Source organism: Terrapene carolina, unplaced genomic scaffold, assembly GCF_002925995.2.
Source record: "Terrapene carolina triunguis isolate 2854851 unplaced genomic scaffold, T_m_triunguis-2.0 Scaffold21, whole genome shotgun sequence".
Taxonomy (NCBI): Eukaryota; Metazoa; Chordata; order Testudines; family Emydidae; genus Terrapene; species Terrapene triunguis.
The window spans coordinates 26,105,914-26,133,677 of NW_020664372.1; the positions used below are offsets into that span (position 1 = coordinate 26,105,914).

Sequence of the window (27,764 nt, forward strand, 5' to 3'; positions counted from 1 at the left end):
TACGCATGTCATAAAAACAAATTTTATATTTCTAAGATCACTGCTTTTATAATTTATACTCAGGTAAAGGAGAAAATCCCTGGAAATTTTTATTTTTAGGAGGGGGTTCATGAGACTTGATATTTTAGTTAAAGGGGTTCACAGGTTGTTAAAGTTTGGGAACCACTGGTCTACACTTAAATTTTGCTCCTGCCGATGTAACTGTCCCACTACGCCAACTTAATAACTCCACCTCCACAAGCAGCGTAGAGTTATGGTTGATGTTGTTAGGTCAACACAGTGTCAGTGTAGACACTGCGTTGCTTATGTCAACTGTTACTGGCTTTCAGGCACCATCCCACAATGCCCCACACTGACTGTACAATTGATACAAGCGCTCCAGGTGAGGACACGCACTGCCAACACAAGGAGCAAAGTGTAGACATGCACAAGCGATGTAATTACTGTGGTGGCTGTATGCCAATTAAGTTAGGTCGACTTAATTTTGTAGTGTAGACATGGTCTGAGTCAGTTTAAGGATAAAAGAGTATGTGTATGACACCGCAGTCCATAATGACAATGCACTGCAAATAACCTCCTAGATTAAATCAGAGCCATTGAGATAGATCCCATAAAACACATAGTGGAAGCTGGGATGGTGTTTGGTGAAACTAGCCTGTTTAAAGAAAAACCAGTTTGATCCTCTTGAAAAAGGGCCTATATTTTTTGTGCTCAGCACACTCTGCTTCCTAAAGTGAAGGAAGAACTTGATAGGAAGGTGAAGAATGCTGTAATAGAGCATATTCCTGAACTGACAGAGTGGTGCTTATTGTACCCCTTATGAGAAAAATGGACACCTCCATAGCATCATAGATCTAAAAAGACTCAATAAGCATTAAGGAGGGGAAAGTATCATTTCCTCACTGTGGAAGGTGCAATCTCTAAGTTAACTGATGATACAACAGTAATCTCTTCACTAGATGCAGCTAGTGGATTCTAGCAAGTTCTGCTCCACCCTGTCAGAGTCAAGCTAACAACTTTTAGAACACCATTTGGAAGATATTGCTGATGTCACCATCTGGTCTGTATAACAAGCATCCCAGAAATCTTTGAGAGAAGTGAGAGAGGTTCTGCAAAGGGTGGAGGAAGTGGAAGTCTATATGGATGCCATTTTAGTTTATTGACAGTTTAGGGAAAAGCATAACCAAAAATAAAACATGTTCTGATGGCAATAGAGACTGCTGGAATACATTTTTCTCTGTCTAATTGTATGCTACACACAACTCAACTACTGTTCTTATAGAGTGTGTAATTGATAAGAATGTCAGAAGCTATCCTCCATTTTTGTTTTGTTGTTGTTACCCTCCATGTTGGCCTCCCTTCTTGTTGCTTAGTTTGGCACTCTTTTGGTAACCCTCACTTCTGATTGGGTAATTTTGAAAGAATGCTACCTAGCAACAGGGATAGTGGCGGAAATTTAGATGAGAGGGAAAGGTCACCTGACCCCAGAAAAAAATCTGCCTAGCAACACTAGGTTATATAAGGGCTCTAAACCCTACAGAGGGTGCTGTCCACCCCAGTGACAGTCTATGCTCGCCCTCAGTAACATCAAGATAGAAAATTGAAGACACCATTTTTGTTCTTGACACCTGTCCATTCCTGTCGTCTCCATTCCTGTGGTTTCAGTTTTTGTTGGTTCCCTATGTTTCTGCCCAGCTCCTTGGGACTCTTGATCATTGCTTTTGGTTCTCCTCTGGTCTCCCTTGTAGATTGGTAAAGTAAACAGTTTATGTAATCTTTGTACCCACATATGTTTAGTTCTGGGTCTGGGCTTTATGCCTCTTTTGAGTAAACCATCAATTTGTTTGTAATCCCCCCCCCCCTTTACTTTAATCCTTTAATTGTGTCAGTATTTTTCTTGGAACTACCGTGGGTGATAGATACCAATTCAAGGGAATGGGCCTGCGGGGAGGAAGTCCTTAATAGAGCTCTTCCCAATCTTTTGGTAACAAGAATACAAAGGGCATATCTCAAAAATGTCAAAGTTGCATTTCCACCATCTAAAAGGATATCAGCTCTGAATTCTGAGCTTTTGAGATATAGCATAATTCCAAATACATTGCCTCCCATGTCACCATCTACAAGGTAATGGAAGAGAGATCAGTACACATTGCTAAGAGAATTCTTCAGCAAAAGACTCCATAAAGCTGCTGAGCTATAGAGAAATGTCTGTAACTGAGCTCAGCTACTTATTGGTCAATGAATTTAAACTGATGCCAGTCTTGCGGTATCTCCTAACTGTCTAAAATGGCTCTGGTTAAAGAATGTGTGGCTGAGCGATGCAGGCTTTCTTTAATTGTTGGAATGCAGTCTGAGGTTTACTCAAGTTTAAACTAGGAGACCCACTCCTGATAAAACTGGATGAGAAAAAATACTGGACACCAGCAGTTGACATTGGATGTCGCCTACACACACTCTGAGAGACTACGTGGTTGAGACAGATTATGGTCAATGGTACAGAAGAAACAGGCACCTACAGCTGGTTCCAAATCGAGCTGAATTGTCAAGTTACCCCAGCAGCAATGGTATTTGCACCATAACCTTAGTCAAGGGAAATAATCTTTCTGAGATGAGTTCTGAATCCATTGAACAGGATTCCGCATCCCCAAGATCAGAATATGATCAGCTCTGTCAGGGCCGGCTCTAGCTTTTTTGCCACCCCAGGCAAAAAAAAAAAAAAGCGGCCGGGCTGCCGAAGCAAAAAAAAAAGGGCGGCCAGACTGCCAAAGAAAAAAAAAAGGGGGCCAGGGCGGCGGAGGAAAAAAAAAAAAACAGCAGCTGCAGGGAGCACATGGAGGGCGGTCAAGGTGGCTTGCAGGGGGGTGAAGGGCTGCACCCACCTGCTCCCTCCGCCCGTGGACAGCCCTCCGACCTTGGGGTGTCTCTCCCAGCCGGGCAGGCGGAGCCCCCGGGAGCTGCAGGAGGTGCTGGCTCAGACGCTCCTTTAAAGGCGGCTCAGCCGGGCCAGGCTCAGAGCGGTGCAAGAGGCGGAGGCCGGTGCAGGTGGCGGGGAGTGGCGCGTCCCGGGGAGCCCTGCGGCACAGTGAGCGGCTGGGATCGCTAGTTCGTGCCCCTGCAGGGCTGGGCTGGCCGCTCCAAAATTGGCCAGAATGCCGCCCCTTACAATGTGCCGCCCCAGGCACGTGATTTCTCGTCTGGTGCCTGGAGGCGGCCCTGAGCTCTGTACAAGTGGTAAAACTGGGGACACATTTGGATCTATAAATTGTTTTTAAATATTAACTCTTCTTAAAGAATGTTTATACAGGAAAAGAGAGGAAAAGTGGATGTTGGGCACTTGGAGGCCTTTCTCTTCTCAGGCAGTAGTGCTCCTTTGTGGTTCAAGATATCCAATTCTGGAGTCTTTGGTAAGTATTTAAACAATAGCTTTTATTATGAAGGTAAAATAATAAACACTGTAACTCTGTTGGTTAGGCAGAGACTCAGCAGGACAACCTGCCTAGCAGATAATTCCTGGCCAGATAGCTTTAGATAACTGGCATCCATATGCAGTATATGTATTAACTATTGATTAACAATTGACTAATCAATACAAAGCATGAGTCAGTTATTGATAGGTAAACAGCTTAACAAATCAGGAACTGTTGCTGGGTAAACTAGTAACTGTCGCTGGACAGAATCATAACTATAACAAGACTTGGATACCCGCGGTCCTCAGGATCCACCAAGGTCACCTATCAGACACCTTTATTGACAGCTCCTAGGCTGCACTCATTCTTCTGGCCCTATACTGTTAGCACAGGCTACAGTGGATATGTTTACTGTTTCTTTAAAATTATAGTAGGAGGTCAGGCAATAGTGGGGCTGGGGAAAGTTCTACAGTGAAGCACGGGGAGAGAGAGGTTTTAAGGTTAATACTGTATTCCTTTTTCTAATAAGGTCTCTTATTCAGTGTTAGAAGAAAATGACTGTGATTCTTTACCATTGTTAAATGCAAACGTTTTGTTGTGTCATTACTTCCCCATTCCCTCCCAGCTCCCTAGATAGCCTGGAAAGGATTTGATTTTTATCAGTAAATGTTAATAAACATTGATTTCACTGTACATATACAAATAAATGAAAAAATATCTCCATCGATTATTGTCAAAATTTACAGATAGGCAAAATGAGAAGAATGCTACTTGAGAACGTATTAGAGTCCTGCCTTAATGTGTATAAAATGTGTTGTAATGAATGCTTCATATTTACAGTTTTGCTAAAACTGCTGGCTCCAGCGTTAACAGCACTGCAGCTAATTATGCAGCATTCATTAGTGTGTTGGGTCAAAGTTGAGGAAAAGCATAAATCCAGTTATGTTTGTGGTGGGGGGAGCACCTGCACTTGTACAGTAATAGAGGCCAAGTTTGTTGGTTTTTATTTCAATGATGGGTTGCAAGAGGAAATCCCTAGAGGAATATTGCAGAGAATACCCTGACCTCAAACATAAAATGGTGAAAAAGTCTGGAAATGGAAACAAGGACATTTTGTGCTGCAAAGTTTGTAAAACAGACAGGCAAATTGTACTGCTGAACATTTGAGTAATAAGTCTCATCTGAAATGAAAAGAAAGTCAAGCAAAGATAACCCAAAGTTCAATGGAAGCCTATTTGGAAAGAATGAAACAAACGAAGCAAGAAGCTGCAGATTTTCTATGTGATCTAGTACAAGCATTGTGCTTTGAGGTGATTCCAGTGAATGCTGTCCATGGTTCGAGTTATTTTATTAGCTCTGCTCCACAAGTATGCACCAGCAGTGTGCACTTGTCCAGAATATTGTCAGCTGGAAGAAAAATACCTTCATGAAGTTTTCACTCACCATTAAGCTTCAATTAAGGATCTTTTGCAGGGTGACAAATTCTCTTTAGTAATTGATCAAACCCCAGAGCTTGCTGGACAGTCAACAATTAACATCCTTGCAGTGTTTTACAGTGATAAAAATAAATCAATAAATACTATTCTATTAAAATCCTCTACTGTCCTTCACTGCAATGTGGGAATCATTTCAATTTGGGTTCGAGATGTATTGTGAGAGTATGACTAAATATGGGAAAACTGTGAATCAACAGTGACTTCAGGATATAAATGCTTATAAAGAATTTGAAAGAAATATATCCACACCTGCTTCACATTCCATGTATTGCTCACCTTTTGCATGTAGCTATTAATCATGCAATCAAAACTGAGTTCCACAACATCAGTGAATTTGTGATACATTTTCCAGTGATATTTGAACGTGTTAACAGGCAAAGGCAAGCATTTTTTAAAGTTTGTGCAAGCAACAACATGAGCCTCTCAGGTTTGCATGTGCCCTCTTGTATGGTGCCATCACGCTGGTTTTCCCCGCTCAGAGGCAACAAAATTCATTCATGCACATTGCGACAGTGAAAGACTTTGTCATTAAAGAGAAGGATGCAGTCATTTCAAAGAGGGCAATGAAATTACACCAGATGGTCAAGGATGATGGAAACCACCAAGTACTGTATTGCAAGTTATCTTTGGGGAATATCCCTGGGGCTCATTTGCAAATGGAAACAAATGCACCTTGATACATCACACAGATACACTGCTTAAATGCAATTTACAAGTTGCTGCTGATGTAGATAATATCTTAAAGGAAGTGGAATGCAAGTCAATGGGCTTCAAAATGCAATTCCTTTAATCTGCATTCCATGCTTTCTCATCAGAATTTCAAAGTAAACTGAAGGCCACTTTATCTCACTATGTACATGATGGACTCTGCATTGGGTGCTTTTTTTTTGCCAGCAATAAAGTGTTTGATTCATTTGTCGAGGCTCAGATGTCACACAATTTTAACAGCTATGAAAATATTTTTCCTTGCAAGGAAGAAGAGTTCAAGCACGATTTTGACTTGTACATGAAGGAGCGTGAAATGCCCTGTAATGACAGCATAACAGCACTTAAATCCTGGAGAAGTGAAACCCAGTCGTAGGCTGTTATGTTCAGTATAACATTATGTGCACTTGCAGTGCTAGTAGTTTCAGGGTCTGTGGAAAGCTCATTCAGTCTGTTTAGAAAAGTTCAAGACAAATGTTGCATGTGCTTCTCTGAAGACTGACTTGGGCGGCTTAACCTTTTGTACTACAAAAAGGAAATAAGATCAGATGTGGAGAGCTTTTGAAATCTGGACTCACCTGCTGATTTTACCAATTAAATATGTATTCCAGTACCTGTATCAAAAGGCCTGAGGGTTTTGTTTTGTTTTTAATTTTACTGCTTGACTTTCCAAGATGTGGGAACTGAAGACTTTATGTGCAAAATCCAGTGATTTTGATTTTGAATTAGGCTTGTTACAAATGGGCTAGCCAATGAATAGTAAAAATAGTTATGATTTGTTGATTTAGGGTGTGTCAACACCAGAGGTGAAAGTAAGCCGGTACAGTCCGGTACGGCATAACGGCAAGAGCCGGTATGCCGTGCCGGACCGGACTGGCTTCCCCAGGCTGGCGATGTAAAGGGCCCGGGGCTCCCTGAAGCGGCTGGAGCCCCTGGCCCTTTAAATCACTGCTGGAGCTCTGCCGCTGCTATCCCGGGGCTCCGGCAGTGGGGCTCAGGTGGCGCTTTAAAGGGCCCAGGGCTCCCCGCAGTGGCCGGAGCCCCGGGCCCTTTAAAGCGCCGCCTGAGCCCGCCTGCCGGAGCCTCGGGGTAGCAGTGACAGGGCTCTATCGGCAATTTAAAGGGCCCGGAGCTCTGCTGCGGTAGCGGCAGCCAGAGCCCCAGGCCTTTTAAATCGCCCCGGGGCTCCCAGCCACCTCTGCAACTGGTAGCTCCGGGGGTGATTTAAAAGCCCTGGGGCTCCCAGCCTCAGCTGGAGCCCCGGGGCCTTTAAATCTTGAATAAAAGGCCCCGCCTCTTCCGGTTGAGGCCACACCTCTTCTGGTTGAGGCCACGCCCCTGCTCAGGACTCTGGCGTACTGGTAAATCCCTTAACTTACTTTCACCCCGGTCAATACTTGTGAGTGTACACAGCCACATGTGCATTCTTGTGCCATAACCCAACTACTGTCCACATCTGAAGCCATGAAGCACGTTTCTGAAGGACAGTTTAGTGCACAAAAGCTGGCATATCTGGGGTGTGGATATGTACATGTCTCCACTGTGGCATGGCCCTGTATCTGTTCTACAGTGCAGTGTGGCTGGAGTGAAGGGTTGTTTACCAAGTCATGGGTATCAATAGTCCTCCAGGCCATTCCCACAATGCATTGATCCCTTTAATGCCTGACCATTACCCAAAGGCATAAAGGTCCCTGAACCTCCCACTTCATTTGCCAATGGTAATAGCAACCTGCGCTGAGTACTTCAGAACAGTTTTCTGCTGAACTCTATTGATCAGTACAAGTGAGCGTTGATCGTGGTCCGAGAGCAGCCACCTGGTTTTCTGGAGCACAGGTGCTGATCGATGTGTGGTCAGAGTACACTGTCCTCCCCAACTTCACCCAAGTTGGCTGGACCATTCACCTGTACCAGAGATTTCACGGAGTCTGGAGGAGGTGGGTATTCACTGGATTCCATCCCATTGCTGGGAGCACATGAAGCACCTCAGGCCTTTGTACCATAGGGTGAAGGACTCAAACAGTTGCTCCACTATCTGAGCTGCCCTCAGGCCGTATATTTTTTGGCTTTCTCATCTTTCTCTTTCTTTAATTCCTCTGTTTCTGCCTTTAACTGCTTTCTCTGTTTATCTGCTAGCATCACTATCAACTGCTTACTGAGCTGCAGGAACACTCCAGGACCAGTAAAGCTCCCAGGCTTCCACAGACCATTATCATGCTCCCGCATAACATCTGCCAAGCTGTTACCCAAAACCATTTCCAGCTTTTCTTTCTTTCCAGATGTTCCTTTTCCTTTTGACATATCTTCTTACTCAGCCAGGCTTTTTAGCTTGAGCCCTGAATCACTAACAGAATGTGACCATTGTCAGGCCCACAAAAAGGTTAATTCAGCCCTAGATTTTACCAAATGGCTGCTGTTCCTGAAACAAAACTAAGGCTAAACATGGGGTAGGTAGAAATTTTGTAACATATGTAAACAACAAAATCTTATTGCACTCACAATAACATTCTCGCTGCAGTCAAATTTACGATAGGCAGCAGTTGCTCTGGGCCACCTGAATCAGTGCAAGGTTGCAACCATGTGATGTTAGTTCAATCTTTACTCCAGAAATGTCACAAAAGCATGCATGTTCTTTTAATGATGACCTACACAAACAATTCAAGTTTTTGAAAAGACTCTTCAGTAGCTGACAACATTCAGGTTATATGTCAAATGTGTGGAGCACATTCAATTGCTCACGGCGGCTGTAGTGACATTATTCAGCATCTTCAATGATTCTTGCATGAAACTGTGGCTTGCTTTTGCTAGTAAGCAAACAGCCACCTTTCAGAAGATGGTAGAGGCAATCAAGAAAAACAACTCATTGGTGACAGATATTACTCTGCATATTCGTACCCTTCAAGATAATTTAGTGGAGTGGCTCAGAGAAAGATTTGTCATGTCACACAAAAAGATCCTGTTTCAGTCTTTGGTTGCGGGTGGGGAAATTAAGGAACAGAAATTTTACAATGCAGTCGAGAATTTGTACTCAACATCTCTGAAGTACTTGGAGCACTGGAAACCTGCCTTTGAGTGCACAGAAAAGCTTGAGTGGGCCCTTGTTGAGAAGCATGCCGGTGTGGGATAATATACAAAGTAGCCTTGACACTTGCCACACAAGAATTCCCACTCTAAGTTTGATAGACGAGAATCGTCTTTTTGATGAATGGGCAAATGCAAAACCAGTAATGTCCTGTCTCTTTCTACTGCTCTACCCCACCCTCTGGTTGCTTCTTAGTTTGCAGTTGTCCCAGCACGGTGGTCCACAGGTCTCAGCAGACTAGGGAGTCCTAGCTCCATCCAGCAGACCTCCCCCTGGGAATGCCGTCATGGGGTAGTCCCTCTGTAGCAGAGTGCAGATCTGCCTCTTCCCACCCACTCCACCACCCTGTTGTGCTGAGGAGACTCCCTTTTAAGTACCTCCTCCAACTGGAGCATGCCTAGCAGGGCTGTCAAGGTGGGGTTCCCCAGCCCAGAGTTGTTCCGGCACCCTTCTCTCCCCAGAGCGGGGTTTGGTTTATCCACCCCATCACACCAACTTTTTCAAACCTGGCTGCCCAAAGTTAGACTCTTAAATCCATATTTTGGCACCACAAGTGAAATGGTCTCATTTTTAAAGGTGCTCAATTGTCAGCAGCTCTCTTGGACTTCAGTGAGAACAGGGGTTGCTCAGCATCTTTGAAAATCATTCCAATCACTAGATGCCTAAGTATGCATTCAGAAGACTAACTTTAGGCACCCAGGTTTGAAAATGTTGGCCTGTATTATTGTGATATTAGTAAGATATTCACTTTATACTAGAATTTATAAATTACATATGCAGAGATTAATAAAAATAGCAACTGAAAAAAACATAAAAATACCTTTTTAAGCCTGCATTTAATACATAAATTGTATTATGGGAAAATTCATTTTAAAATCTGTAGCTTCTGTGTGTTATAAATGCCCCTGATCTCCCAGGAATAAGGGCTTGGGCAGCAGCATTTGTAGGAATAATGGGGGCAAGCAGAGTAGCTCACCTCTACCCCTGTGAAACAAAACAATGCGGGCACCAACAGCCTGTCTTTTCCTAGCACATGCAACCACAACAGCGTGAACATCTTCACTGCCCGATACAGTAACTGACATCAGCTGTCCCATATTTAGTGAGCTGTTCATATGGGGATGGAATTTAACTCTTGTGGGGGAGAGGGGAGAAGACTATCTTGCTTACAGCTTGGAGAGAATGAACACAGAAAAAAGGGTTTAGGTGAGTAGCAGCTGATTCAACAAGTGAAGCATAAGGTAGAGAGTTAGGACACAGGAAAAGGTTTAACAACTGGTAAGCATTTGCACAAGAGATGGAACAAGACCGTGAGTAAACAAGCAAGAGTTGGAGGAATATATGGGATGGACTAGGCAGGGGATAAAAAAAAAAATAGTGAATACTTTTTTTTAAAAAAATACCAGAGCACACTGACATAGGTTACATAGTAATTATAATTAGGTAAGCAATCAGGGATAAAAGAGCAGATAATGAAAACCATACATTTCTTTTTAAAACTGTGTTTCTTCTTTCTCCCTTTCTTTTGTTCTGCTGTGTATGTTGAGTATTTAGATTGTAAGCTCTTCAGGGTAGCAACCTGTCTTATTCTGTCTAGAACCTAGCACATTTTTGGATGATTTGTAAAAAATCAGTACTAATAATAACAATGTGAGAGTAATCTGTGATCTAAATAAATTTATTCAACACTGTTGTAAAGCTCTTAGAGGGAACACTGCAGCAAATAGCGCCTAATATAACACAAGGAAAAACAGATATGGAAGACTCCTGGCATTTTGTCTCTAGCATTCTGCAGGGTTTCCCTAACATGACAGGGTCAGCTGCCAGATCCTGTGACAGCTCATTCTCAACACTTGCAATTATGGAACACTGAGTCCATTAAAACCTTTTCCCAGTGGCTCCACATTTGTAACTTTCTTTCTAGGGAACTTTCTTCCCTGAGGGCTAGATAACAGCTTTCTGTTGGTTTTATATCACTCTCTCCTACTTTGGCACTACATGTTTTTAGCCAGTTTTGAGATGGTAATTTTGACATCAGCAAGGGTTGAATCAGAACTGAAAGGATACATCTATTTTGCTCAGACTAAACATGGTTGACCTATTTGCCTCTAATATTTTTGATTTAAAAGCAACAATGCCTGGATCTAAAACTTCTATTTAACTGTCAATGCTCACTGAGATATTAGCTAGGTCAGAGCTTATCTCCTGGGTTAGCTTCTCAGGAAGCTTGAGTACTTGAATCAGTCTTCAATAAATTCCACTTGTACTGAGTCAGAATAACATTAAGATCCTCAACAAAAAAAAAAGTGGAGATCACTTATTTTCCAGTAGGGATAAAATCATGTAGTAGTGGAATGTCAACTGGTGATGACATCTCAAAGTTGCTGGGTAACAACCAGGCCTTTTGTATGCCCACAATTGAGAAGTCCTTGAAAAGTCCAGTCAACCTCTGTCTGACCACAGTCTGTCCTGGAAGAGTATTTTAATAAAATATACTTTGTGTAGATTACTGAGTGTGAAGCATCCCATGGTGTACATATCACAGTCATAGTTTTACTATGATTGCACTACATTTTGTTTTACCAGGTGAATACTTCTTTTATTGATCCTGCTATTTATTACACAAACTTGGAAATTTTGCTGAAATGATGGCACCTGGATATTTGTTCTTAAAATCTGCACAATATAGTTCAGATGTTCTTTTTTTAAACACCTTGTTGATCCAGTATCCTGTTAGCTGCCAGAAAGTTTGTGTACTGTAGCTCTGAGCACATACTTTCACCTTCCATTAAATCAATGGGAGTCATTCCATTCACTTCAATTGGATATGGGTTGATTCTAAAAGAATAACAATTATTTCTACATCATTATCACTCTCAGGCCAACTTTTTCATGAATATTTGAGTTCAAAAAAAGTTTGCGATGTGGGATGGTATTCAAACCCAAATCAAGCTCTGTTAAATAACAGGTGACAGAGCAAAGCAACAGCTGACCAATCATCATTTCACTCAGGTTCCTATGAATTCTTATTTTGGAGAGATGGTGATCTACAGTGAAGCATAAACCCTCCACTGAGTTTATTGGTAAAGCAAGGGTGACTATTTTCTCATGCAGATGTGAGGTCACATGACAGTTCAGTGTCACAAGATAGATAGTAATTCTTCACGATTAACCCTCAGGTTCTTGCTGTGCCATATACTCCATTTACTACTCTTCATTCTGTCCTAAGCCCAATCAGAAACAAAGCCTTCATGCCAAATGACCTGAACTATTGCTCCAAAGCCATGAATGTCCAACCAAGGGATTCAGAGAGGTGGACATGGCATGCTACCCTCAGGGCCTACCCCTCCATAGCCAGTGCCACCCCCAACCTGAACCCCCAGCTCCTGCTCCGCCCTGGCTCCCTGCCCCACTCTGTGGGGGCAATAGGGTTGCCCACTTTCTAATTGTAAAAAACCGAACACCCTAGCCCACCCCGTTCCCCAAGGCCCTGCTCCTTCTCCGAGGCCCCACTCCCACTCACTTCATCCCTCCTCTCCCCCATCCTTGCTCACACGCTCATTTTCACTGGGCTGGGGCAGGGGGTTAGGATGCATGGAGGATGAAGGCTGTGGCTGGGGGTGCGGGCTGGCGCTTGGGATCAGAGGTTTGAGGTGCAAGAGGGTGCTCCGGGCTGGGACCGAGGGGTTTGGAGGGTGGGAGGGGGATCAGGGCTGGGGTAGGGGCATGGGAGAGGATCAGGGGTGCAGGCTCCGGGCAGCACTTACCTCAATCAGCTCCCGGAAATAGCAGCATGTCCCCCCTCCAGCTCCTACACGGAGGCGCGGCCAGGTGGCTCTGCGCACTGCCCCATCTGCAGGTCCCACCCCCACAGCTTCCATTGGCCGCGGTTCCCAGCCAATGGGAGCTGCAGAGGTGCACTTGGGGTGGGGGCAAAGGGTGGAGCCCCAGGGCTGCTCCTAGGCATAGGCGCCAGAGGGGGGAGGTGGCACTGCTTCCGGGAGCTGCACGGAGCCCTGGCAGGCAGGGAGCCTGCCAGCCCCACTGACTGGACTTTTAGCAGCCTGGTCAGCAGTGCTGACTGGAGCCACCAGGCTCCCTTTTCCACCGGGCGCGCCAGTCGCAAGCCGGACACCTGGCAGCCCTAGCGCACAGCGCAGTCCGGGTGGGGAGGCGGCTTCCAATGGGGGGCGCGCGTGGTGACCCGGGAACGGTTAGTTTCAGTTGAGAGCGAACTACAACTCCCAGCATGCCCCGCGCCCGCGCATGCTCCCTACAGCGATCGGCGGGCGAGGCTGGGCTGCTGCGGGGCTGGGGCTCGGCCCGTTCCGCGGGGGAGAAGGAACCGGCTCGGCGGTAACCGGCCCGGCCCGGCGCTGCAGGGGGGGGCGATGGTGCCGCTGTATAAGTGGGGGTGGGGCGGGTAGGCCGCTGTGTGCTGAGCCTGGGCTGGGCTGAGCCGCGCCGCGGGGGGAGGGCTCGGAACCGACCCTCCCTGCGGCCAGGCCGCGGCAGCCGCTCCCCCCTGCTGGGGGCAGAGCCGGGCCCGGGGGCTGCAGCGAGACCAGAGTAGCCGGGGGAGGGGCTGGATAGTAACCACCCGTCAGTCGCTGTGGCAGAGCCGGGCTTCCCCGCTGGCAGCCTGTGCCTGGCGCCTGCCCGTCCCTGCCCCCCGCGGGGTGCTCGTGCAGCCCTGGGGCTGAAATATAAAAAAAACACTTTTTATTACAGAGATTTGTCCTGCTGTTTTCTGAAAGGCCCGTCAGCAACATGGGTGGGTTTACAGAGGTGCGTTTTCATTCCTCGCTGCAAGTTCATTTCCTGAACGCAGGGAGTTTTACTTTTGCTGGAATAACCCTTATTTTGTTTGGCTATTTGACGAAGTTGAAGCAAACTATTAGAAGGGATAAATCTGATCTGTACAGTATCAATTAGACTTTCAAATGCAGGTGGGTTTTTGTGGTGGTTGTTACCTTGCACTTGTTATCTTTAACAAGACTAAAAGGGAATTGTCAGATCAAATTTAGCTCAAAGTTCAGGTTTTATAAACAAACTTACAAAAAGGATCAAAATAAATTATCCATGGAGGGGTGGAAAATCTACTGACAGATTTTTGAATGAGAGATTTCTTGAATAAATAAATACTCCCCTTTTGTATTTGAACCTTACCCACGAAAGCTTATGCCCAAATAAATCTGTTAGTCTTTAAGGTGCCACCAGACTCCTTGTCTGTATCTACAAAAACAACTAACATGGCTACCCCCTGATACCAAACATTGTAGTGTTCTGCTGATGCTCTGTTAAAATGGACAATTAGCTTTCATCTTTCTTTTTTCCTTTCTATTTCAATTTGCCGAAGAGGTTGCATATTTTTCTCGTTAGTGCAGACTTCAGTACTGTGATTCATGTTTTGTCATCACTGAGGGAGGAAGGATGGTCCAGTATTCAATCCACTTGGCACTAGCCTAGGATTTAGGACCCCTGAGTTCAAGTCCTTGTTCTGCCACAGACTTGGTGCATGACCTTGGGCAAATCATTTAGTTTCTTTGTAGGGAAAATTGTACTTCCCTATATCACAGGGGTTTTGTAAATACATTTAAAAAGATTGTGAGGTGCTAGATGCTATAGTAATGGGTCCATATAAGTACCTAACAGATGAGTGCACTATGCTTTATTTGGGGCTGTATCTTAACTCCATTGGGAAATTGCAGCCGGTACAGTTTACAGCAGTTACTTGTATTTCACAGTGAGCTGCTGCCAGTGCTTTGTGTCCTGCCGGGCTTCTCCCCGCTAGATGCTTTTGCAATTGACCTACACAGCCCTAAATGGCTTGCACTTTTTCTGCCTTGAGAGATCACCTCTCACCTTGTGTAATACTGCTGTAATTGAGAACTGGAAGTTCTGGAGGTGGCGCTCCCTTACTATATATAAAAGACAGGGCTACCAACATGCATTTCGTGTTGCAGTCATGCTTTTGACAGCCATGTTGTGCATTCACACATCTTACCTGAAATGTCACTTGTCTAGGTGAGCTGTGGGGAGGCTACAGGCATTCACCTGCAGTTCTGTATTTTGGTCACTCACTAGAGGTGCCTGTGGACAAGCCAGTTAGTTGCCTCCTTTCTTGTTGTTCCTTCTATTTGACCAAGACCAGGAATGAGCAGCTTGAGGAGGAGGTGCAGCAGCAGCACAAGAGAGCCTAATACTGGTCCCAGGTCCCCACCCCTATGCTAGACTCCCACCCAGCCACAGTATCCCTTGCCTCCCCATGAGTGTCAATACCCTCAGCAGTCCCCAAACCCCCAGTATCCTTTTGTTTTCCAGCAGCCCCAACAACCACCCACCTAACTTCCTTCTTAGATTCCCCCACTGGTACCCAGCTATCCACCAGCCCCCCTCAAGAGAGCATCCTCACCAGCCAGAACTGCCAAGTTTTGTTCAGCTCCATGCCTCACTTCCAACGCTGCTCAGGGCAGTATTGAACATAGACTCAAGATTATGGTTTATGCAAATACTTTGCATATAATGTGCAAATTAGCTTGTTAAATAATTTGCAGAAAATGTCAAACTAGGAGCAGAATTAAACTTGGCAGCTGTGCAAAGAGAGGGAGCTACTGGCAGGGCATATTTCTTCAGTTTTGGAATTCTTAGCCCCAGATTACTCCCCCACTTCAAAATAGCTGAAATGTATGGATCTTCATGGGATGCTGCAAGATGTATCTTTTTACAACAGCCTTTGGGGAAAGGAGATGTTATTTGAAGGACCTTATGTAGGGAAGAGTGGTGCATTTTTCCTCATTTCCCCTTTTCTATAATGTATAATCACTTATTGCTATGTTGTTTGTTTGTTGTCCTCTTTCATGTTTCATTGTTTTAAATAGCTGCCAGAGGCACCTAGAGTATATGATAGGTGCCTTCTTTGTGTTTCTTTGAAATTGAATTAAATATTTTATTTCATATAAGTATTTTATGGCACTCATCACCATAATATCTGAGTCCCTCAAACATTAAAATTAAAGGGACACTGTCAATTTAAAACATTTTTACCTATTGTGGTTATATGTAATGCCTAAAATTAATATACTGAAAGAAGCCAGGTTCATTTTTTTTCCTCAGGTGACTTTGTTCATTTGAAAGCACTCTTTGTATAGTTATTTTTTACTGTTTCACCTGCATGGATTCTGCAAGTGGTTCCACACATGGGTGAGAAAAATTTTCTAGGGAAACTGTTATTGTTTAAAGAAATTGAGGGAGTAGGCTGTTATGGTACCTGACAATATATTTCTCTCTCTTGGTCTATATAAAATCTTTCAAATTGACAGTGTTTCTGTGTGTCTCACAACTCCCCTGTAAGTTAGAGAAGCATCATTATCTTCATTTTACAGCTGTCTCAGTTTCTCCAGAATGATTAATGATTTGTCCAGGTCACCCAGGAAGTCTTTGACTGAAACAAGAATAGAAGAAACTAGATCTCTCGACTGCTAGTACATTGCCTTAATAGCAAGGCCATCCTTCATTACGTTTGTATCAGAGCACAGAACAGTGTGATAACTGCAAATTATTTATGGCATGATATCCTGAATGTACAAACTGGAAATATTTCTTTCTTACTTTTTTTTATTTTTATTTCTAGGTTAAAGTGAAAATACCTTTTGGAAATAAATACCTAGATGCTATTTTTTCTGTCCCAGACAAGATATTAACACACGGAGTGATTCTTACTCATGGAGCTGGAGGAGATATGAATTTCTCTCATTTAGTTTCTTTGGTAGCCTATCTTGCATCCCGTGGACTTCTGTGCTTGAGATTTACCTGTAAAGGCCTTAACATTGCTTATAGGACTAAAGCATATAAAACAGTTGTGGTAAGAAAAGACCAGATTGTATTTTAAATTCTGGAAAGTTTAGAGTCACAGCAACACTCCAGTCTACTTGTTAAATTAGTTTAATTTTTATTAAAATCCACTTAAGCCATCATATGCTTTTTGCATATTTCATTTCCTGTCACTACTAAGTATTAAAATGCTTTTCTCATAGAGTTTAAGGTCAGGAGGGACCACCAGATCATCTAGTCTGACCTATATCACAGACCTTCAAGCCACCTTGGCACCCAGCAGCCAGAATTAGATCATGGTATTACAGTCTTCAGAAGATTAAACTATTGGGTGCCACGGGCCAAAAACCGGAGGGACTGGGGTACCACCAATGCAGAGAATTGATTTGTTTAGATATACCCAGATGATCCTAGCAAGTGACCCCATTCCATGATGCAGAGAAAGGTGAGTAACCCCAAGGTCCCCAGTCTGACCTGGGAGAAAATTCCTTCCCATCACCAAAAATGGTGATCAGTTAAACCCTGAGCATGTGAACTAGACCCACCAGCCAGGCACCTGAGAGAGAATACTTTATACCACCTCAGAGCATCCCTACACTCCATGTCCAGTGTCTTATTTTCAGCTGTGGAGGAAAAAAAGCCAAACAGAATACCCAGGGATGGACAGGGGGCAGGAGAATTTCCTTCTTGACTCCCGCGGATGACTGACTGAAGCATGAGATTTTAGAAATATAAGACACTAGAACCAGAAGTGACCCCTAGGGCTGCTGAGACTAGCCCCCTGTCACCACAAGCAAAAGTCATAAATCTTGCTTATAAACTTATTCAGCTCTGTCTTAAAAACTAACTAATTTGTTTTGCCACACAACTTCTATTGCGAGGCTCTTCACAAACCTCACTCCTTTGATGGTTAGAAATCTAATTTACAGCGTATACTTACGGACAGTTTATACACATTTGCTCTTGTGCCAAAATGTTCCTTTAACTTAAATAGCTCTTTACCCTCCATGGTGCTTATAATCCCCCCAACCAATATATTTATAGAGAGCAATAATATTCCCTCTTAACTTTGTTTTGCTAGGCTAAACAAGTCAAGCTCTTTCAGTTTCCTCCTCCTCTTGCGTAAGTTGTTTTTGTTGTATTTGACATCCTTCTACTATAATCATTCAAGACAAGATTGAGCCATTAGGAAGACCCTCAGTTCTTTTTCAGCCCTGGGGCAGGTGGGAGTGAGTACAGCCCTTGAAAAGGTGCAGCTTATTCCTGCCTTCCTCTTGCCCACGCCAGCTACGCTAGCCAGAGGGTAGGAGTAGGAACGCCTGGTCAAAAAGGGACCTGGACGGCTCTGGTGAGCACTGCTCACTGGGCCATTAAAAGTCTGGGTGGCCGCCCACAGCAGGGCTAAGGCAGGCTCCCTATCTGCCTGGGTTCTATGCGGCTTCCGGAAACGGCCGGCATATCCTAGGCATAGGGGTGGCACGCTGGCCCCGCCCTGAGCACCAGCTCCGCAGCTCCCATTGTCTGGGAACCGCGGCCAGTGGGAGCTGCGAGGACAGCGCCTGCAGCTGGGTGAAGCACGCAGAGCCCCCTGGCCTCTCCGCCTAGGAGCTGGACATGCCAGCTGCTTCCAGGAGCCACCTGACGTAAGCGCCGCCAGGCTGGAGCCCACACCCTGAACCCTCTCCTGCACCCCAGCCCTGAACCCCCTCCTGAACCTGATCCCACTCCCGCACCCAGACTCCCTCCTGGAGCCCACACACCCCAATCCCCAGTCCTGAGCCCCCTCCCATATTCTGAAGTCCCTCATCCCTGGCCCCACCCCAGAGCCCGCATCCTCAGCTGGAGCCCTCACCACCTCCTGCACCCCAACCCCCTGCCCCAGCCCGGTGAAAGTGAGTGAGGGTGGGGGAGAGCCAGCGACAGGGATAGGGTGGGGTGGAGTGAGCAGGGGTGGGGCCTCGGAGAAGGAGTGAGGCAGGAGCAGGGCCCTGGGGACTGGGCAGGGCAAGGGTGTCTGTTTTTGTGCAATTAGAAAGTTGGCAACCCTAGGTAGGAGGTAGACCCAAGACTTTGTCCATACCTTGTATCTGGAGAGCAGGCGCTGCACTCTGTGTCAGACCCGCACCCAAGATTCAGGTAGTGCCTAGCAAGTGAGTCAGGGAGTCCTACTCACTTACCTGGCTGAGTAAGACTAGAGCACAGTCCAGCCCTCTGAGGTTCCCTTCACACTTTGATATCACAATTGTTTCTATATGTTGTGTTTTAACACCGTATGTTACTGAAATTAGATCTTGCTGATATTAATGCAGGCCTTCTGAGGACCTTTGTGTTGAAGTTTCTTTAAAAGTACACAATAATACTGTTTTTCTAACCAGATTGTTGGTTAGGAAATCAGAAATATGCTATTGTATTGAATGTTTATTTAGATAACACTGGCAGGATACTTCTCAATTTTTAAAAAAATGTTATTTATAATTCATAATCTTTTGGTAAACTTGAGATTGAAAAGTTCCATCACTACGTTGATCACATCTACCTTAGACGCACTGGTGTATTATTGTAGGGTAGCTTGTGAGTATTGGGCTTGTTAAATTGTTCTTTCGTTAAAAGTATTGCAGAAGTACTTGTTTGTGGGTGTGAGAAAGTGAGGAGAAGAAACATCACGTATAAATAAATTGACTGTTTTATTGGGGGAAGTATCCAATTTCAGATTCTTCAGCTACAACAATTTTTTTATCATGTATCTTAAAATGCTGTCTTTTAAACAAATAAAAAATGCTGTTTCATTTCCTTAGGAATATTTGAAGTCCTCTGGTGAATATAAACTTTCTGGTGTCTTTCTTGGAGGTAAGGGGGAGGGGGTGTATGTTTTTGTTTACAATCCTACCCCTTATAGTGGTTTTAAGAGTACATTGTATAATTCTCCCATTCCTGAGGGGTGGGAAAAATTGGGAGTCCTCAGGATTGATGCAAGAGGCCATGAAGCCCATCGATCCCGAGGACACTGCGCAGTTATGTCTTAATCTATTATTTGACCCATAATTTGACACAGATATAACTGAGGGAGAATATGGATGGATATCTAGGGGGACTGAAATCAGATGATCAGTTATGATTTCCATATACTTCCAATTAAGTACTTCATTGATAGTGTCGTTTACTAGTATTGAGTGTTAGGTAGTTAAATAACATATGTAATATACAGAACAGTACTACTTAGCAATATTACTTTTACAATCTATTCTTCAGCAATAATCTTATTTTTCCAGTACTTTTTCTCTTCAGCTGTCTAACTCCAAACTATATATAGAAAGAAATTAGCTTTTTTCTTTATTAAAACTGTTTCCATACAAAGATCTGTAGTTTAGAAAATCTATAATAGAGTAATAAGATCCAGTTCTTGTCTAAAAGTTACCCTTTGTCACTTTATACTGTTTAATGTTTGTGTACATTTTATTTAGCCACGTGAAACCCATATTAGATCCTGGACTTGCAGGGAAAGGACTAGGACAAGCTGTCTCTAGTGATCTGTAACCTGACACTATACAAAACTCAAGTTTTATTTAATAAAACATACACTGCATGGTAAACTGAATGCCATTTAAATATTCACCCCATCTATACATATCCTGTATCTGCATGTAGTAGCAGAACAATAGAAAAGATGGATTTACTTATATATGTACACACATACACATGTTATCAAAGTAAGAGGAATTCATACATGGTGTAGGTCAGTGGAATAGTACCTGCTTATACCTGTTCTAAATGTGTTTCCTTATATAAAGAAAACCTAAAAACAAATTGGATATCAAATATACAATTTTTTTTAATATTGAGTAACTAAGAAAAATACACTTAAATATATATGCATGAATAGTGAAAGTACTTGTGCCACTGGTATCTTAGCTCTTGTTACTGTTATTCAGTACTCAGACCTTTTCTCTAGGTCATCTTGTAGGTAACTGCACCTGCCTGGGGGTTAGTAGGATTTACATTATTCCAGGATCTCCAATTCTCCTCCCATTATTAAGCTAAAGGCAAAACCAAACCCCCTCTGACTCCAACAGGCCTCACAAACAGTTTAATCCAGCCATCTCCAGAACCTCAAAAAACTTGATCCACCAGTGACTTCTTTTGGGGGAGATACCTTGATGATCTCACATTGTCACTCGTAGAATGACCTCATGCAGGTTTCATCTTCTCAGTTTGTATCCCTATGTTTACACTGGAGTTTAAAGTACTAAAGTAGATACTTGAAATAAATCCACTGTGTATATCTTGGCCTGATTTGAAGTGTGGGTCACAGGAACTTTATTTTTACTACTAATCGACTAAGGCAGCATGGAAAAAGTCAATACTATGTCCTTGTGGTACAAGAATATAGTAAACATTGTTCTATAGTATTTCAAGGGTCCTGAATTCTAGTTTTTCTGCGTTCTTCACACATCCCACTTAAATATGAGTTATTGTCCACTTCTTGTCATTCTACCCTGCTCCCTTCCCCACTCCCCAAAATAAGTATTCCATTTTCTGATCCTCTGTTGCTTTCTTTATAATGGATGCAAAATCATTAAGTGCCCCCAGTTCAATTATCTGACAGCGCCAAAATTCTGGGTGGTGGTCTCCAATGTCCTGGTGAACAAAAGTCTCTCAGCTGCTCCTTCACAGTCATTTTGTAGAGTATATGCCACATTAGTGTTACAACATACACTAAATTGGATAACTTTTAGGAATGGTGCTTCTCATATGAATGTAAATGATGTGATAGTAAACATAATTTTTATTCTTTATTTTTAAATGGGAAATAGGTCGTTCGATGGGTTCACGAGCCGCTGCCTCTGTGACACGTCAGATTAGCCAGGATGACAATGAGGATTTCATTCACGGTCTGATATGTTTATCTTATCCACTGCATCGACCAAAGCTTCAGTCCAAACTCCGGGATGAAGATTTATTTTTTATTAAGTGTCCTGTGCTGTTTGTCTCAGGATCAGAAGATGAGATGTGTGAAAAAGTGAGTTGAGTTACAAAGGGGAGGAAATAGGAAACTGTTCAAATGTGCTTAGCACTAATATCCAAAGATGATGATGGTAATTGACAGTCTTCTCCAACCACTGATGTACTGCAGGAAGCTCCAGGCAGGGAACTCTACCACCAAATTAAAGAGAAAGTTGGGATGCTTTTCTGATGGATATCACACCTTCCCTGGATATTGCCAGGTCATCCCTACTACAGACAGCTTATCCTTGGGGCCCAAAAATACCTCTGAACAGAATTTTGTTTGCCTTTTGAATGGACCAGATAGCACCAAATGGCAAGTATTACTTAAAAAAAGGCCTTGGGGAGTATAGACCTGATTGTTCTAAAGAAATCTTAGCTCCCCTACCATTTCAGATTACACAAAGTGTATACTGTGCTATACTATCAATATATTCAGTGTATTTTTCAGGACAAATAAAAATATTTCTGGCAAAATTTGCTTGCTCGGGGTGCTCTCTCTTCCTGTGGAAAAAGGGATACTTCTGTGGAGTTTGGTTTGCAGAACCAAGTGCTAGTAACAGTCAAACTCCACACCTTGCTGAACATTACATTCTATCTTCTCTTCTTTTCCCCACAAAGTAGATATATGTAAATTAGATTTGGGATGCATGTTACAGGATCCTTACAAAATCCTGCTAGGATTTAGGACTCTGTGCACTTAACTGTCCAGGCCTAGGAAGTGCTTCTGGCATGTCATAACGTTTTAATGAGTGGTCACAACAGAATAGCAGTGCTTGGAGTATACACTCTTACCGTGAAAATTCTTAGGTCTGTGTAGTAAGTCCCTTACTTTGTATTGGGGAAAATCCTTCTGAGTAGAAGCTAGTTCTAAAACTATTCTACTGATATTCCATTATCTGCTGTGACCTATGAGACTGGCCTTCACATGTCTATGAAGGTTCCTCCATTTTGTTGCTGGTGTCTTGACCCATTAGCAGCAGGATTGGATGGCTTTTCAGTGGCTTATGGGAGAAGACTTCAGATAGATACGTCCTTCTCTTTGTTTATTGGACTTTCTTTTCATGTGAGTGACTAACATCGGGCAAAGTACTCTGAAGAGATTTAACAGATTATGATATTGTAATCCAACAGTATATCAATTGATTTAAATGCACTCAGAATTCTATTTGCATTTTCAACTGCTGCTTGTTATGTTAGGATGGACAAAAGGATGACTACGATCCACATAATTTCTGGCATGTAATAATTTTTTACCTCTTGATTTTTATAGAAATTATTGGAAGGTGTGGCAAGCAAAATGAAGACCCTTAAAAAAATTCATTGGGTTGAAAAAGCAAACCATGGCATGGCAGTAAAAGGACGAACAGCAGATGATATTATGATGGAAATAAGCACACAGGTTTTTTCGTGGATCAAAGAAATCATTGAACAGGAGTACAAATAACTTCCAGCAGTTAAACATCGGTTACGTTAACCTTCCCTAAATGTAAAGGGCTTGTTTGACTTGCCAAAGAGAGCATTAGAAAACAGCTATTCCTACATGAGGCCTACTTGATTCAGTACAGGTCATTCTGCAAATATTAAGTGTAAACATAAGTAAAAAATAGTTTTTGAATCCAAAACCACTGTGCAATATGAACAATGTAGTAATACCATTTTTAAAAGGTGAAGATCACAAAACATGCAAAATATTAACGGTGGGGCATTACTTTTCTATATATTTTTAGTGGTGTATACATTTTTTGGTCTGTGTGACCAAGCAATATCTTTTTTTGTACTGCTTAGTTAGTGTTTGTTTGTGTTTTTTTTCAAAGATTACTGCAAAATAAACCAAATTTTCTACTGGAGCTGAAATTTTAGTCTGTTTTATTCCCAGCTGTATTGCAGACACTGTGGTTAATTTACAAAGGCATTGTCATATTCAATCCCCCTTTCACTCACAACTTTTATGGAGAAAAAATCCATTTTTGGCCAAAACTTGAAAAGTCAGTTTCTGCCCTGGCTTGCACCTTGTGTAGACATTTACTCCTTTGGAAAGTGACTATTCTGGTGCCATTCTGATTTGGTAGCATTTTACACCCTCTTTGCACAGCCATAATTACACAAGATGGAAAGCAGTAGAGAATCGGGTAATGTGTATATTTAGTTTTATGGATTTGCGAAGGGTGCAGTTACTTTATTTTATGTATTTACTCTAGTAAATTCGTAGTGCAATTTAAAAAAATGTATTTTTCTTAGTTTCAGCTATACCAGTTCCCCTTTTTCTGGTGCATGTATGTGCCATGGTAACTGCAGGATATAGGATTAGTGTGTGATGTTGGACACTGTAGGCCCAGTTCATCCCTTGTGGAACTCCGCTGACTTTTTGGGCTTTCAGGTGGTTTTATACTGTTATAATAGCATCTATAATAGGGCTTTTGCTGGTATACAAATAATCATAAAAATCACACCTTACACTGACGTTATTATATTGGCAAGTTTCCAAAGCAGACCTGGCTTTAGATTATTGTGCTTAAATAGATGCAGCGAACTCATTTACAACGACAGCAGACAGACAACTCAGTCCCTGACATACTCCTGGGGGAATTCTGCACCTCTGCTCATGTGCAGAATTTATGTCTCCTGCCGATTTCTCTGCTTCCCCGTAGAAAAACTACTTTCTGATGGGGAAGCAAAGGGAAGCCACAAGAGCGGTCATACGATCCTCCCCAGCAGTATGTTTTAAGGGCCCAGAGCAGCTGGCAGAGAGGTAAATTACCATGGGGCAGTGGGTGGGACTGTGGAAGACCCGGCTATTGGCTCTTACCCTGCATCAGGTTCAGCTTCTAGTCCTGGCTGGGTAGGGCACGACGGGACTTCCTCTTCCCCTGCACGGCATCCGGGGCTGGGTCAGACCCTCCCCCAGATTTCTCCCCAGGCGCAGGAAGCTCTGCAAACACTTCCTTCTCACCCCCACACACACACTTCCTGCACCCATGGCTCCTCAGCTGCATGGGAAGGGATCACTGTACAGGGTGCTGATCTCCCCCCCCCCCCATCTGCCCAACCCCCATGCATCCAGACCCTCCTGCTGAGCATCACTCCCTACACCCAGAACCCCCCAGTGAGCTCCACTCTCCCTGAACCTGGACCACCCTGACAAGCCACCCACACCCAGAACCCCACCCACTGAGCCCCAACCAGCTACATCTGGATCCCCACGGCACTGAGCCCCCCCCCCCCGACCCCTCTGCTGAGTTCTATCCCCTCACACTCAGACCTGCCCATGCTGAGCCCCAACCACCTTCACCTGGACCCCCCTGCAGAGTCCCATTACCGTTGCATCCAGAACCTCTTAACAAGCCCTAGTGCATCCAGATCCCCCATTGAGCCACCTGCACCTGGATTGCCTCACACAGAACGCTCTCAACCCACACGGGGATTCCCCCCACACACACACACTTGGATCCTGCCTTGCTGAGCTTGTCTGCCCACAACTGGTGCACCTGGTATGGAGGAGCAGGGTCCTGGGGCAGGCTTGGTCTTTGTGCTGTTTCAGGGCTGGGTGCAGCCTCACTGCTTTCTGCAGCCAGCTACATTTATTTGACAAATGAAATTTGCAGAATTTTAAAATGTGCACAGGATTTTTAATTTTTTGGTGCAGAATTTTTAATCTTTTGGCACAGAATGCCCTCAGGAATACTGACAGAATGAGTATATAATGAAATAGTTCCTTTTCATAGCCACTTACAATTTCCAGACTTGAAAGCAGCAAAACCAGTTAGCCCAATATTTCTCATTTTTGTCCATGTTTCTGCAAAAGTGTAATACCCAGTAAGGCTTCAGTGTTGTTGGGACAACAGGAAAACAACACAACTTGTTTGTTATCCATGTGAAAGACTTGTTTTTGAACAGCTGCAACAGTGAAGGGGAAACTTGAAAGAGAACAATGATTTAAACATACTTATGATGATAAGCCAGCTAATCAACTTGCTTGATGAGAATTGGCACTATTAAATTACATTGCAGCCAACACTGTATTATTAGTGCTGGATTTGAGAGGCCACTACTACCAAAGTATTTGTGAAATCATTTTTTTACTTCATGATAATCCATCGGAAGGCTGAAAATTTAAATCAGTTTGCATGCAGATATTGTTGTCTCCAGTCTCTTATTGTAGGATTGCTCATGAGCACTGGGCTACTGGCATTCATTTTATTCAGCAGAAAATACAGCATTAAAACATTTTAAACAGGCCTAGTTGACTTGACTTAAGAGTCCATTCCTAGCCATACAGACTCTGAATTTATGAACTATAATATGAAGACAATAAGACAATCCTCATTTTGGTTGGGAAACATTCTGTTTTTAGAGTTTGGAGAATTTAAACCTGATTTAGTATCATAATTGGGTCTGATCCTGCTGTCCCTTCATATATAGTGCTTCCATTGATATCAGTGTGCATGAAAGGACCGTAGGTGCAAATTAGTAACTGGTTTAAACAAGTTCATTAGTTTCAGGAGATACAGGTAATTTCTTAAAACGATGGACCCTGTTCATGAAAAATTATCAGATTTATAAAACTTTAGTAGCACCTGCTACATTGCCTGATACAGTAACTCCACACTTAACATCTCCCAGTTAACATTGTTTCATTGTTACATCACTGATCAATTAGAAAACATGCTCGTTTAAAGTTATGCAATGCTCCCTTATAATGTTGTTTGGCAGCCACCTGCTTTGTTCACTGCTTACAAGAAGAGCAGCCTGTTGGAGCTAGCTGGTGGGGGCTTGGAACCAGGAGGGACTGGCAGCCCCCCTATCAGTTCCCCTAAGTTCCCTGTGCACCAGCCACCCAGCAGGCTATCAATTGCTGGGCAGTTCAGGTGTCCCTCCCCCCACTGCCGTGTGCTGCGCCTGCCCTCTGCCTTGGAGCTGCTCCTGGGAGCCTCCTGCTTGCTGTGCAGGGGGTGGGAGGGGAAGAGGGGTGCTCATGTCAGGGAGTCCCGCTCCCCCCGCTCCTGTACCCCATCTCCACAGACCGGGGGGGACAGGACAGGGCTCAGGATGGAGGGATCTTGCTGGCAGCAGCTGTCGTCTCAACTTGCTGATCTACTTAAAAAGGCAGTGTACTTAAAGGGGCAATGCATGTCTCTCACACACATGGTGTGTCTCTGTCTCTGTCTCTCTCGCTTTCTCTCTCTCTCACACACACACACACCCTCCTCCCGGCACTTTGGAAAATGGAGGGAGTGGTGCACGCCAGTGGGATAGCATAGGTTCATCATCATGTTCAGTTTCTGCAGGGAATGTTTGCAGCTAGTGCCATGCGTCTATTGTGTCTCCTCCCTCCATTCATGCTGCCTAACAACGATGTGTTAACTCTTGAGAGCTCAGCCGAGTGTTAATTCATCATTTAGAAGCAAGGCATTCCCTGGGAAATATTCCACCCTGTTCCACCCTCTGACTCCACCACCTCAACCAAGCTTCACAATCATCATTGCTGTGTACAGTATTGTTTAAAACTTATACTGTGTGTGTGTGTGTATATATATATATATATATATGTATAATTAATATACACCTCTACCCCGATATAACGCTGTCCTTGGGAGCCAAAAAATCTTACCGCGTTATAGGTGAAACCACGTTTATATCGAACTTGCTTTGATCTGACAGAGCGCGCAGCCCCGCCCCCCCGGAGCGCTGCTTTACTGCGTTATATCTGAATTCATGTTATATCGGATCACGTTATATCGGGGTAGAGGTGTATATATAGATTAGATTAGATATAGTCTTTTGTCTGGCGAAAAAAATTTCCCTGAAACCTAACCCCCTCTATTTACATTAATTCTTATGGGGAAATTGGATTCGCTTAACATCATTTCGCTTAAAGTAGCATTTTTCAGGAACATAACTACAACGTTAAGCAAGGAGTTACTGTACTACTGTAATTCTCTAGATACTGCCAAACATATTTCAATTATTAGCCACTATGGCAAATTCCAGAGAATTTAAAAGAAAATTATTTTTCTAAAAGTTTTTAAACTGTTCAATAAAATTGAATCCCTCCTCTAGAATTCTGTAGGCTGGTTGCAAAAAATCTGTAGACAGGATAGCATTCTCTTTTTAGAGTATAGGCTCTGTGCAGAGAGGAATGAAGGTGTGGCTAAGCAGTCCTGAAAGAGTAACCCTTGGAGCAGTCATGCTCAGGAGGTTTGAACTGAATTTTATTACTTTACAGTCTTTTTGTTGTTGTTT

At 43.5% G+C, this 27,764-nt stretch overlaps 1 protein-coding gene across 4 annotated transcripts; it reads left to right on the forward strand.

The window, feature by feature from the left end:
- The first annotated feature begins 12,978 nt into the window (after nucleotides 1-12,978).
- Nucleotides 12,979-23,365, forward strand: TEX30 (testis expressed 30). Of its 4 annotated transcripts, none has more exons than XM_024194169.2 (6): nucleotides 12,979-13,043; nucleotides 13,419-13,461; nucleotides 16,321-16,551; nucleotides 19,316-19,367; nucleotides 21,332-21,537; nucleotides 22,795-23,365. In XM_024194169.2, the coding sequence occupies exons 3-6, from the start codon at nucleotides 16,429-16,431 to the stop codon at nucleotides 22,966-22,968; spliced, it is 555 nt and encodes a 184-aa protein (XP_024049937.1). In that variant the 5' UTR covers nucleotides 12,979-13,043; nucleotides 13,419-13,461; nucleotides 16,321-16,428; the 3' UTR covers nucleotides 22,969-23,365. The 4 variants fall into 4 exon arrangements, with proteins under 4 accessions (XP_024049937.1, XP_024049938.1, XP_024049933.1 ...); XM_024194165.2 differs by having other exon boundaries at nucleotides 12,996-13,043; nucleotides 13,419-13,475; XM_024194170.2 differs by lacking the exon at nucleotides 13,419-13,461 and having other exon boundaries at nucleotides 12,980-13,043.
- Nucleotides 23,366-27,764: the final 4,399 nt, after the last annotated feature.